This window comes from Euprymna scolopes, chromosome 18 (genome assembly GCF_053919585.1).
Source record: "Euprymna scolopes isolate OS-2025 chromosome 18, ASM5391958v1, whole genome shotgun sequence".
NCBI lineage: Eukaryota > Metazoa > Mollusca > Cephalopoda > Sepiida > Sepiolidae > Euprymna > Euprymna scolopes.
Genome location: NC_136499.1, coordinates 64220745 through 64233826, shown reverse-complemented (window position 1 = coordinate 64233826; position 13082 = coordinate 64220745). Strand labels below are relative to the sequence as shown.

At 33.7% G+C, this 13082-nt stretch overlaps 1 protein-coding gene across 2 annotated transcripts in view; it reads right to left on the bottom strand.

Moving 5' to 3' along the window:
• The window catches only part of LOC145297641 (lysophosphatidylcholine acyltransferase 1-like), a 306578-nt gene extending 300330 nt beyond the window's left edge, over positions 1 to 6248 (bottom strand). Inside the window, exon 1 of one of the 2 annotated variants that reach the window (XM_080143748.1) lies at positions 5643 to 6248. In XM_080143748.1, the coding sequence (XP_079999874.1) occupies positions 5643 to 5744 (102 nt within the window). In that variant the 5' untranslated portion in view covers positions 5745 to 6248. The remainder of the gene's footprint in view (positions 1 to 5642) is intronic. The other variant, XM_080143746.1, reaches the window with a different exon arrangement.
• Positions 6249 to 13082: the final 6834 nt, after the last annotated feature.

Genomic DNA, 13082 nt, shown 5'->3' with positions numbered 1-13082 from the left:
TGCAAAAACTTAGACAATAGAGTCGCAAGGTAAGGGCGTCTTAGGCGATTAGCCTGAAACTAACTTCTCAAGAGAAGGCAAGGCATGGGAGGGTGGGCCTCCTAGAACTACACAGAACTAAACTCCCACCACAAAACAGGGACGGGATCATTACAAGAATTATCTAATCTGTTCATTTTGGAGGATCAGGATAAAAGTACCTATTCTACCCCCCCCAAAAAAAAATGCTAGTTAAATACTTTATCAACTCGAACACTAAAAAGCAATATCATTTCAGTGTGGATAGTAAAAAAAATGTGTAAAAAATTTAAAATCGTTTCAGATTTTAAAGGTTTTTATGCGAAATTCTTTGAATCGACTAACAAATCCATTACGTAACAACTAGGCGACAAGAAGATGGTACTCTTGAGAAATGTCTGAACAAGTATTAAATACTCCATCTTTTTCACTACTGAGAATATTGCAGTATTGGCGATATAAGGATAAAATGTGTAGAAATTATAAATTTTGTTAATAAAAATAAATGTTAAGTCTATTAATGTTTTTGTATGTAAATTATTATGCATCGTGATTTCACTAGAATCTTTTTGGCGAGACAGGCTTATTTTTATTACCCAAATAAAAATGTAACGGAAAGGATTTAAATTAGTTCAAATTATTTACAAAAAACTCGAGATCCATTTCTTGTTTTGAAGAATAGATTTTAAGATTTTAATTTCAACATAAAAAAAAAATATCCTTTTCTAGATTCTTTATATATAAAAAAAAAAACAAAAAAACTGAGAACATCTAAAAAAGGTAACCACACAAAAAAAAAAAAAAAAAAAAAAAGCTACGGACTGAAACGAAAAATATTGATTTATTTACAATACATTCATTTTTATTTGTTTTTAACCGACATATTTACATTGTTGCAATGTGTTTTATTTTTGTAATTATTTTTAGTGTTAATTTTTTCAGTCACGTGGACGACAGTTTGTTTTTGTAAATTGTAAAATAAAACAATGTAAATATTAAAAAGAAATAAAATGCGACAATAAATAAGGGTTTTTATTTTGTTTACGAAACTCGAGTTTCATTTTGTATAGTCGTCTTTCGTAATTCGTTACGCCTTACCAGATCTTACTGAGCCAATATGGACAGACATAGAAGGAATCCATAAAATTAGATTTATTATCAATAAATTGTATTTTGTTAATGTTGCTACGGTTAAAAGTGTAGACTAGAGTGCGGCTAACATTTTTTTTCATAAAGGTTGTATAAAACTGTGGGTACTTTATGCAAAATACGGACCGTGCTAAAATAATGTTAGAAACCCATTCTAAATATGGGAAGCTTGTACCTATTCTGTACTTTTACCTAACGATCTGATAAACAAAAACACTGTAAAAACTTAATCTTATTTAAAACAAAAATGTACGGCCTATATTCTGCACAAGTCCCTAAAATTGTGTAAAGACGATTAAAATCGTATTTTCTTTTTAAGATCATGACATGCTGAACATTGGAGTTAAAATCAATTTTGTATTAGAATTACGAATGAAATCTGAAGAAAAGCACTTTCTAAATGAGTAACTATGCTAGTATTATCGGCTTATTTCCTATATGCCGCCATATTGGTACCAATGACAATGTACTACCAACGTTCGTGTTTGTTTTTATTATTTTATTTTTTTTGTTCAAACGTAATACTAACTTATTTTTTATTGTATGTATGTCAATCTTTTTATAAAAATTTTTATTCGACATCTTTTCGAAAAATCTTATTCGTACTCTAATCTACACCTTAACTCTTAGTTTAAAAAATAAAACGACGTTCAGAAAGTTTGACAAAGACCGGCATTAAAAACAGAAGAAAAAAAATGTTTGGTCACGTGACTGCCGAAACGGACAATTATTTTTTTTGTTTTGTTTTTTTACAAAGGAAAATTCATGTTTTCATTTTTCTGAAAATTAAACTCAAGTGGAAAGGTTTTCATCAAGTTCTGTCCATCTTTGTTAACATTCTTCGTCAGCTGATTTGCTCCGAACTATGAATGCACTTGAAAAATCACTGATTAATGTTTACCAGCTATAAAATATTCTGCTAGTTTGAAAAACAGCATCGTTTGGATATTTTAAAACCAGACGTGACTTTGGTAAAACTTGCGGAGAATGCTATTTTACGGGTGTTGTGAAAATGGGACGGAAATTTAAATTTCATTGTTTTAATCTTTTTTATTGTGCCGCCAAAACGAAAGTAATCGAAAGAATAACGTCTAACAATCGTACTACGTACTTTATATGAAAAAAAAAACAAAGGTTTTTTTAATAAAAAATAAAATTTTATTAAAAACGAAATTTTTAAATTAAAAAAGTCAATTTGGTATACTTTTTTGGTAAGTCCAACCGTTCACATAGGAAATGTCGACTTTTCGGTATTATTATACAAACACCGTGACAGCGTTAGGGTTAGGGTTAGGGTTAGGATTAGGGTTAGGGTTAGGGTTAGGTTTAGGGTTAGGGTTAGGGTTAATTCGCTGTCACGGTGTTTGTATAGTTTTACCGACTTTTCTAGGTTTCCGGGTATGCTTACAACTAATAAACACCCCTAACCTCCCCATGTTAAGAACGGCTTTCGGAATAGACCCCCCTCCCGCCCAATCTTGTCAGCACCCACGAAAACCTATAAAAGTTGACATGTTGAGTGTGAACGAGTTGGACGTAATAATGTAAAAATGTACCGAATTTAAAACGGAACGAATTTAAATTTTCCTTTCCATTTTTACAACAAACGTAAACAGAGCATTCTCAGCAAGTTTTACCTGAGAATTTTACTTGACTTATACGCACACTTCAAAGCTTCGCCACATGTTTGAAAACATTTCACCACTTATCACGATATTGGTCGGACAGTCTTTCAGGTATCAGGAGCGGCATAAAACTAGAAAATATGGAACTTTTTAGAAATAGGCATCCAAGAAAATTTGAGTACTTAAGTCATCAGTTCCAAGTTTTAGCGATGAAGGAACAAACTAAAGGTATTTTTTACGACCTGTCCCAGCGTAGTAGAAATAGAATAAAAGAACGGCTTTCGGAATACCTCCAACCTCCACATTTTAACAGCTTTCGAGGTTAGGGATGTTTATTCCGAAAACCGTTCTTAACATGGGGAGGTTGGGGTTGTTTATACCAAACTAAATATGTATTATCAACTTTTTTTGTGAAGATGTTATTTAACGAAAGAAACTGGAACTTATGCAGAATTACGGACCGTGCTAAAATAATCTAGAAACTCATTCTTAAAATAGGGAGGGAGGGCGTTTTGTAATTGATGTACTTTCACCTAACAATTTAATAAAAATACCATAATTTAACTCGAAAATGAGTGAATTTTTACAAACTTTCCACCTTGAAATGACGCTTGTGCGTCCGTTACAACAATGGCCATTAACACCACTTATTACTTAATATCCGGAAAACTATTTGCGGAAAATTTAACGCGATATTCGTTTTCAGCATACCAGAAAACCTATAGAAGTCATTTTAAAGATGATTCACAATGGAAACTTTTCACTGGAAAGTAAGTAAAAAATTTAGCCGAAAATTCTATTTATAAGATAGTACGATTCATACTCTGCATCAATACGGAAACTGTTGATTCGAGTGTATTCTCATTGTTCCGACACTTGAAGGGAATTCTTTTTTACTCTAACCCACTCCTAATTCTAAAACGAAGATTTAGGCAAAAGTAGATTTAGTTCGGTTCCTAAAAGCACTAAATGGGTAAATGTTGTAAGAGGCGAGAAATACAACCAAGTTGCCGCACAATTTAATAGATTCAAATTCTTATTTCTAAGAATTTCAGTGCCGAAAAATTGCTGGAATGAAAATCTATTTTCCACGAATTTTGTTCATTTATCATTTTGTTAAGCGTTTACAAATCTTCATATTTTGTGAACCACGATGATCGCTAACATTTTTAACGTCTTTAAAAGCAAAAATAATCGAAAACAAAGTGCCGGCTAATTTGCATAATTTTTTTACGCACTTTTTTTTTTTTTTTTTTTTTTTTTTTTTTTTACAAGTGTTTTTTTTAATCCAATTCCAACCTTAAATTAAAAAAAAAAAAAACAGCCAGTTTCATAGAGAGCATTTCATACTAATTATTTGTAGAATATTACAATTTGAAAGCATTCAAGATGATTTCGGGGGGGGGGTATTCCGAAAGCCATTCTTAACATGGGAAGGTTGGGGGGTGCTTATAATACGTTGGGGCACGTCGTAAAAACTGATATAGCAATTCTTTCAGTTAAAACGTACCTTTCTATATTAACTATAGTTATCTTTAACTTTTCAGCTTGAAGATGATGGCTGCTATTGAAATGACAAAATTAGTTTTCATTTTATGTCGTTCAATTAATACTTTGTTGACCAAATAATACTGTAAAAATAAACTTAATAATTTTAAGGTATTATTAAAACAAATTGTTAATGTTCTAAAGCTAGAACTAATATCGTTTCAATGACAGCCATATTAAAGCAAGAAAGTTCAAGATAATATAGTTCGTGTATTTCTCGTCTTTAATTTCATTTTTTTTTAATTTAGTCACTATGCAAAATACGAACTGCGATATTTTTTAGACAGGATTATCAAGTTAATTTTTTTTTTTTAAGAACGGGTTTCTTCAATAGTAACATTATTTCAGCACGGTCCGTATACTGTACTTTTTATTCATTATTAATCTGAGTAAAAAAAAAAAAAAAAGTACTTAAACATCCTATTAAAAAATGACTTAATAACAAAAAGTTCACTAGAATGCATTTCGGTTTCTTCGAAAAAGACATTTTAATCACTGGTTAATAACTGAAAGAAAAACAAACAATGGATCACTTTGTGACCATTCGAAATGATTTTATGGAGATTAAAACATTACTTTAACAAAATTAGTTATAATTTTATAACAATTTAGTTCAATCTTGTTTATTAACTTGTTAGGTGAAAGTAAAGAAAATAGTTACAAAACGCCTTCTCTATGTTAAGAATGGATTTCTAAACGTTATTTCAGCACGGTCCGTATTCTGCATAAGTACAAAAATAAATAAAACCCGTCTTAAGATTAACCCATAAATCGGGTTTATGAAAACGTTGGTTTACGTAAGAACAAAAAAAAATGTAATTAAGAAATTGTTTATCTTTAAAAACTACTAATGGACAAATCCCAGTTGTTTATTTACAGTTAAATGAGTATTAACAGGGTTACAGAATTAATTCTTATTTATTTATTTATTTTAATTATTTAAACAAATTTTAGAAGTTAACAAGTTTAATTCCACAAGCGAAATGCGGACAAAATAAGTGCACAAAAGAAAAAAGAAAAAAAGTCTATATAGAAAAATCAAGAAGAGAGATACCTCAAAGTTTTGTAATTATTTTCTTTAAGGCTAAATTTTTCTATTAAAGGACAAGATTAGAAAGTTGCAATAACGCGCAGGTACTATTTATTTATGCCGGCCATATTTCTTTACCCGGTTAACTTTTTGTGCGCGTTTAGTATATATATATATATATATATATATATATATATATATATATATATATAAAGTATTGATCGGATTATATATTTATTATCAATAAATGGGGGAAAAAAATAACAACTGACCTTAATGACATCCACGGTTCCAAGGTTTAATTTGTGGACAAAAGGGTTTTTAACGGGAACATCCGTAGATTGTTTGGGAATGGTGAACTGTCGTTGCTTCATTATGAATAAAAATTGAAATATAAATCCAAATAAAGAAAATCCAGATATGAGTAGTTGGTTGGTCTTTTCTTTTTTTTCTTTTTTTTTTTTCTTAAGAGAAACAAAAAAAACAAAAACGAAAGAAAATATCCTTTCTTGTTATGATGAAGACAAAACAACAACAACAACAACAACAAACCAATGATATATATATGTTTTTTTGTTTGTTTTTTTTTTTCTTTTCTTTTAGAGAAAGAGAGATTTCGTGGGGGGAAATAAAATAAAAAATGAAAGAAACAAAACAACCAAGAAGAAAAAACAAACTGGCAGTCGTTAGTAGAGAAATATATACATAAAGGGCGATACAGTCTTTTTCTGATAACAAAGATGATGAGCAGGCGATTGGGTGTTGAAAGGTGAAGAGATATTTGCTTTTGGTGGCCAAATCGCCGAAGCCGACGATAACGACGACGGCTGGTTAAAAAAATGTGAAATGCTTCCCGACTTCCGGTTGCGCATGCGTACGCGACAATTTCTAAGAACGGTAACTCGTGTAACGCAAAAAACACCAATACCGGTTAAATTCCTGTATAATGACTACGATAAATAAATAAATAAATAAAAGTCTTTCATTTAGATTGCAATTATTTATTTTATCTTTCTGGAAAACGAAATTTATTCACAGGGAAAATTCAGTACAAGTCATTGTATGTAGATGCGCGATGGCTACGGACGCGTGTTCGAGAATTACCATTATTAGGCTATTTCAAAATATTCAGATTTTGAAATTATTTAGCGATGCGACCGATGCGTGCGTGCATGAAGCATTTTTTTAAGTGGGGATATGTTTTGCACAGAAGCAGTACTACTACACTCAAAGCAATTGTAATGGTGACCTAAATAAAAGAACAGGCCTGCATCTTTGGAAGCAACAGTCGCTGGACGCTGCACTCTGTAGTCTGCACGTGTTATGTCAACATTTTCCTTCTAGATGCCTGCATTTACAAAGAATGAAAAGGACATCACTTCCGGTGTTTTACCGTGCACGCAACCTGGGCATTCAAATGTCCTAGGGCACACACGCGCACACATATTTTAAACGATGTTATTATAAAGTAAATTATAATCTTACCCCCCTCCTCCCACCTAATGAACTCACTAGCCAGTCTTTGCAGTTAGGCCTGAAGACTATTTAATTGCTTGCCCTGAAAACTCTTGTTGTCGTTGTTGTAATATTCTTTTCTAATTAAAACCTTTATCAACGGTGCAGCGGTGCAGGTGCACTGGTTTCTTGTTATTCTCCGTCCTCAATACAATTTTATTGACAGACAAAAGCGGTACAAAATTTTACACTGAGAATAAAAAATAAAAGTTAGATATAACGCAACTGGCTAGGGATTTTTATCCTAGGCCTCCAAAATCAACAGAGATTAGACCATTCCTGTAATGATCTTGCCCCTGTTTATTTTGCAATGGGAGTTTAGTTCTGTGCAGTTGGTCCACCCTCCAAGGCTTTGCCTTTTCTCTTTGAGAAGGGGTTAGTTTATTGCTAATCGCCTGAAGAGCCCTCATCAAGGAATGCCAACAGGACTGTCCAGGCACTTTTTGCAGTTTAGAGTGCCCTTTCTCTTCGATGCTGACTTCTCAATCTGACTTTTTGACCCTGGTGTCTAAGATCTTGCAGTGAGAGAGAACTAAATACCAAATCCAATATTGGAAACTTTCTTTGATAAGTAATCTTTGTGCAGATAACAGCACTGAAGAAACTAGAAACAACCAAATAGACATCTTTGATAAATAGTATTGGATACAGCATATATCCAAAGTGAGATTGAGATATGATTCCAACAAACACCAAGATGCAACTGGCACGTGTAACTAACTTCTTTCATTCTCTGTTTCATTTGGGATACACTCTCCTTTTTACTTCCAAAAGCAAGTTAGGTTTCACAGGAAGGTGTTAACTCAATATTTTTGAACCCATGAAAATCGTCTTAAACTCAAAATTGAGCAAGTCTATGCAAACTTATAAATTCCTATAAAAACAAGGAAGCAATCAGAGTTTTCCAGCCAGCACATCTCGAAGACCCAAGAATGTGCACTCATAATATCCATCCGTGATATTGATTGAAGGTTGTAAAAAAAAAAAAAGAAGAATTCAAAACACAGGTACATCTTCATCATCTTGTGCACATCTACACACACTAACCAGAACAAGGTAAACCAACACCTACACATGCACACAGTGGCATGTTGCCTTACATTCACATTGTTTATTACACCTAGGAGCATATTCACATCAATAAACATATAGGTATTTACATCCTTAATCCTTATGTTTCGGAACATTTTCCTAACAAAAGCATGAGTTATATAAATAAATAAACATTCTGACTAAAAATGACTTTTATTGTCTTATAAACTTATAGCTATTTAAATTTTTTGTTATCTTATCATGTTTTCTTGATTTTTTCTTTACAAAACTCTGCTCATGTTAAGTTAGCACTTACTAGCTGGTGACCCTAATATTTCTAAACTTTTCATTTATTTCCATCACAAAGAGGCTATCATTGTACAATTTATAATTAACTAGCCTGGGTGCCCGGCATTGCCCAGGATGTCTGGAGTTGTGTGTTGAGCAAAAAAAAAAAAAAATGGTAGTAGGCAGGCAGGCTCGAACCCGTACCGCAAAGGAGAAAAAAATATGAAAAAAAAAAAAATGTGATGTCTTTGCTGTTGCGTCTATTGCCAAACGAAGGTTTAAATTAAGATTAGTCAATCAAAAAGAGAGGATGACTTTCAAAAATATTGGCAAGAAAAGTGACCCCTCCCTGTAGAAAAGTGCCCAGTTGAGGGTGAAGGAATTAATGTTTTTAACCAATTTTTCGATATTCATCGTCCGAAAGGTTGAGCTTCAAAATGATATGGATCTCGTGAAAATCTGTTGAGTCTGTCGAAAGTTTTAGGCATACATACATACATACATACATATGATGATTGCAACGTCTTGCCAGACGAATGCCACTCCTTCAGACACTTAAAGTCCATGAGCCCAAAAATGACTTTCATCGCCACATGTCTGAGGGAGTATCTATACACAGATGATGTTACAGAGTCTTAGCTTTGTACGACAGCTAAGTCTCTCTCTCAGTTCAAAATGTTGAGATACAGCAACAAGCAAGAGCAAGGTAGACATCAACAAGTTAAACTGCAGACCAACTTAATGCGGGTACTGGTCTCCCGCTTTATGGTTTTTTAAATCAGAGATTTGCTTCTCCTAGAAAGGTTGCCTTCACCACGGCTTACGGGAGCCCTCTCCACCCCAACACACATATACATACACACAAACACACATGGTGCTAGTTGGCCGTTGACCCCGAAAAAGGGTTCAATCGCCCTTTGGAATGTCTTGTTTTTAATCTTTCAGGGAGACTAGTCACCCTCCTCACCAAACAAGTCTGGTGGGGGAACCAGTTTAGTCGCCGGTGACCCGACCATGAGGCAGGTAGTACTGGGTTATATGGTACCAGTAGCATATGACATGACCTGACACACATATACATACATACATACATACATACATACATATACTTAAACAGCCAGGTGAGAGTTATATTAGAGATTGTTAGAATAATTCTTGGCAATACACAAAGAGGCTATCATTGTCCAAAATGGCTTTATTAAGGCCAGGAACATACGTGAGAGCAAGGTTACATGATCATTATTTTTGCTTTTTTATAAATGTATCTCTGTGATCTAAAGTCTTGCACAAAACTTTATATTAATTTTTGACATAGTTTTTGATGTTATACCCAAAGATTTTATCATCATTCAAAATGGCACTACTAAGGCCAGAGACCACACCACATATTAAGCCCACAAATATAGTTTATTACTGACTCCCACTTATAACTATGAAACCACACTTTGAAGTGATTGTTTTGTGTTACAGTTAAGAAACCTTATTAAATCATGCAATTTTTCTTAAGTAAATAAAAACTCTTATCAGCAATATCTTCTCACCCTCAATTCAACAATAATTTTTTTTGTGAAATCCTCACTATGCATGAAGTATATAAGATGGCAAGATCTCTTGAACAAGTCTAAAACCATACTGTATACTGAAAATGGAAGAGTACAGATTATACCCTATTAATCTCTTCAGGTGAAAATACAAGTCTGGCTAGTATGCACTCTTTTTCATCTCCAGGACTTATACAGATTAGCTACCCACCAAATACTCTTTTTCATCTTCAGGATTTATATAGATAAGCTACCCACCAAAAATTCTTTTTCATCTCAAGGACTTATACAGATTAGCTACACACCAAAACTCTTTTTCATCTGATGGACTTATGCAGATTAGCTACCCACCAAAAACTCTTTTTCATCTCCAGGACTTATACAGATTATCTACCCACCAAAAACTCTTTCTCATATCCAGGACTTATACAGATTAGCTACCCACCAAAAACTCATTTTCATCTCCAGGACTTATACAGATTAGCTACCCACCAAAAACTCTTTTTCGTCTCCAGGACTTATACAGATTATCTACCCACCAAAAACTCTTTCTCGTCTCCAGGCCTTATATAGATTAGCTACCCACCAAAAACACTTTTTCATCTCCAGGACTTATACAGATTAGCTACCCACCAAAAACTCTTTTTCATCTCAAGAACTTATACAGATTATCTACCCACCAAAAACTCTTTTTCATCTCCAGAACTTATACAGATTAGCTACCCACCAAAAACTCTTTTTCATCTCAAGGACTTATACAGATTATCTACCCACCAAAAATTCTTTTTCATCTCAAGGACTTATACAGATTAGCTACCCACCAAAAACTCTTTTTCATCTCAAGGACTTATACAGATTAGCTACCAATCAAAAACTCTTTTTCATCTCCAGGACTTATACAGATTAGCTACCCTCTGTTGCAATATTTTGGACGTAGAATGGGGTATGATCCCACACAGTCGGGCGATTCTATTTATAAACGATGCTGCTAGGAACTGACGAATCGAATTAATTCACGTTCTGCTACCAACCAATCAGAAACCAGAATTGCGCCATAAATATTAAACCTTTTCTGTAGCAATTTCGCACGTTTTTTTCCGTCTCGACACGGTAAGAATATTTACTCTGTGGAAATGTCTACTGCAAATCAGTCACCTCTCAGGACTTGTGTGTAACAACGAACCATCGGAAACTGTTCTGTCTACTGCAAACCAGTCACCTCTCAAGACTTGTTTAGAACAACGAACCATCGGAAACTGTTCTGAAACTAAACATGGCTCCACTTCTAGAGGTTATGGGCCCAGTGTGCATCTTTATTTCGATGGATCTGAATCAAAATTTGAATTGTGGCAAGTTAAATTTCTAGGATATCTACAAATCCAAAAGCTACACAAAGTACTTCAAACACAACCTGAAAACAGAAACGACCCTGCCATCATTGAAAAGAACGCAACTGTCTTTGCTGAATTAATACAGTGTTTAGATGACCGAAGTCTATCACTGGTAATGAGAGAAGCCCTGGACGATGGCTGCAAAGCATTGAACATATTGAGAGAGCATTATTTATCGAAAGGAAAACCAAAAATTATTTCTTTATATACTGAACTGACCTCTCTAAAATGAATGGAAGCTGAAACTATTACTGGTTATATTATAAGAGCCGAAACGACTGCAAATTCTTTAAAAATGTCTGGTGAAGTTATAAGTGACAGTCTGTTAATTTCCATGGTCCTTAAGGGATTACCGAGTGATTTCAAGCCATTTACCACCGTGATAAGCCAGAAAGAAAAACCCTTGACTTTTTTAGCCAATTCAAGGTAGCATGCAGAAGTTACGAAGAAACGGAAAAAATTATCACATAAAGAAAGGAATCCACAAATATCATAAAATTTAAAAATACACACATAAAAACACCAAAATTAAATTATACCCATGCCAGGAATAAAAGCCGCAACTTTGCCAAAAACAATTTTTCTCCTAAGAAAAGTACAAAAATTATTTGCTATAATTGTGGACGACCTAATCACAAGAGTTTCCAATGTAGATACAGGACTCAAAATGGCGACTCCATTAAAAATGTGGAGAGCTCTGTTAGCGAACATACATTTTTATTTTTGTGTATGTTTAATGCTTCAACAAACTATAATAATTTTCTTGTCGGTTGTAGGGCGACGGCACATGTGATTACAAAGGAATCTGATTTTATCAATTTTGATCCCAACTTTAAGCCACAAAATCATTTTGTAGAACTAGCTGACGGAAGTCGAGTAAATGATATCGTTTTGAAAAGAGGTGATGCTAAAATCTCGCTAAAGAACAATAAAGGTGAACTGTGTTTCTGTATTCTATAAAACGCTCTTCTAATCCCAAAATTTAAACAAAATATATTTTCTGTACAAGCTGCCACAAAACAAGGTGCAAATATAAATTTTAGCCCCAATAAATCAAAACTGGTATACCCGAATGGAACTGTATCTGACATTAAAGAAAATGGAAGACTATATTATTTAAATAGTGTAGTCCCATCGAAAACCGCCTGCAGACATGGCATAAAATTCTTGGACATTGCAATATTCCTGATATCAAAAAGTTGCCGACTGTAGTTGATGGAATGAAAATACAAACATCAAAAAACTTCAACTGCGACGTCTGTACGCAAGGGAAAATGACAAACTATCAAAGCAAGATACCAGACAAGAAAGCCAAAAAAATCCTATCAATGGTGCATTGTGACTTGAACGGTCCCGTGGAACCAATGGCCAGAGAACATTATAGATATGTGTTGAATTTCGTAGATGACCATTCAGGTTTAATAATGGTTATTTAGCCGACATGGCTCCCTACGGTGAAGTAAAGTGTATTCGCTCTGACAATGGTACGGAATTCACTAACAAAGACTTTGAACTTTTACTAATTAACCATCATATCAAGCATGAAAAATCAGCTCCTAGATTGCCACACCAAAACGGGACTGCTGAAAGAGCGTGGTAGACACTTTTTGAAATGGCAAGATGCCTACTCATTGAATGAAAACTCCCCCAAAGCTTTTGGACGTACGCACTTATAGGCAGCCTATATACGCAACAGGTGTTTTAACAAAACACTATCTAACACTCCATATGAATCTTTCTGTGGTAAAAAAACAAATTTAAGCAGAATGCATATATTTGGTTCAACTTGCTTCGCATATATAGATAAAAAGAGTAAATTGAATATTAAAGCCGGCAGAGGTATATTTCTTGGATGCGATAAAAACAGTCCAACCAATTTAGTATTTTTTCCAGAGAAAAATAAAATAAAAAGAATCTGATGTGTAAAATTCACAAACACGTTTAA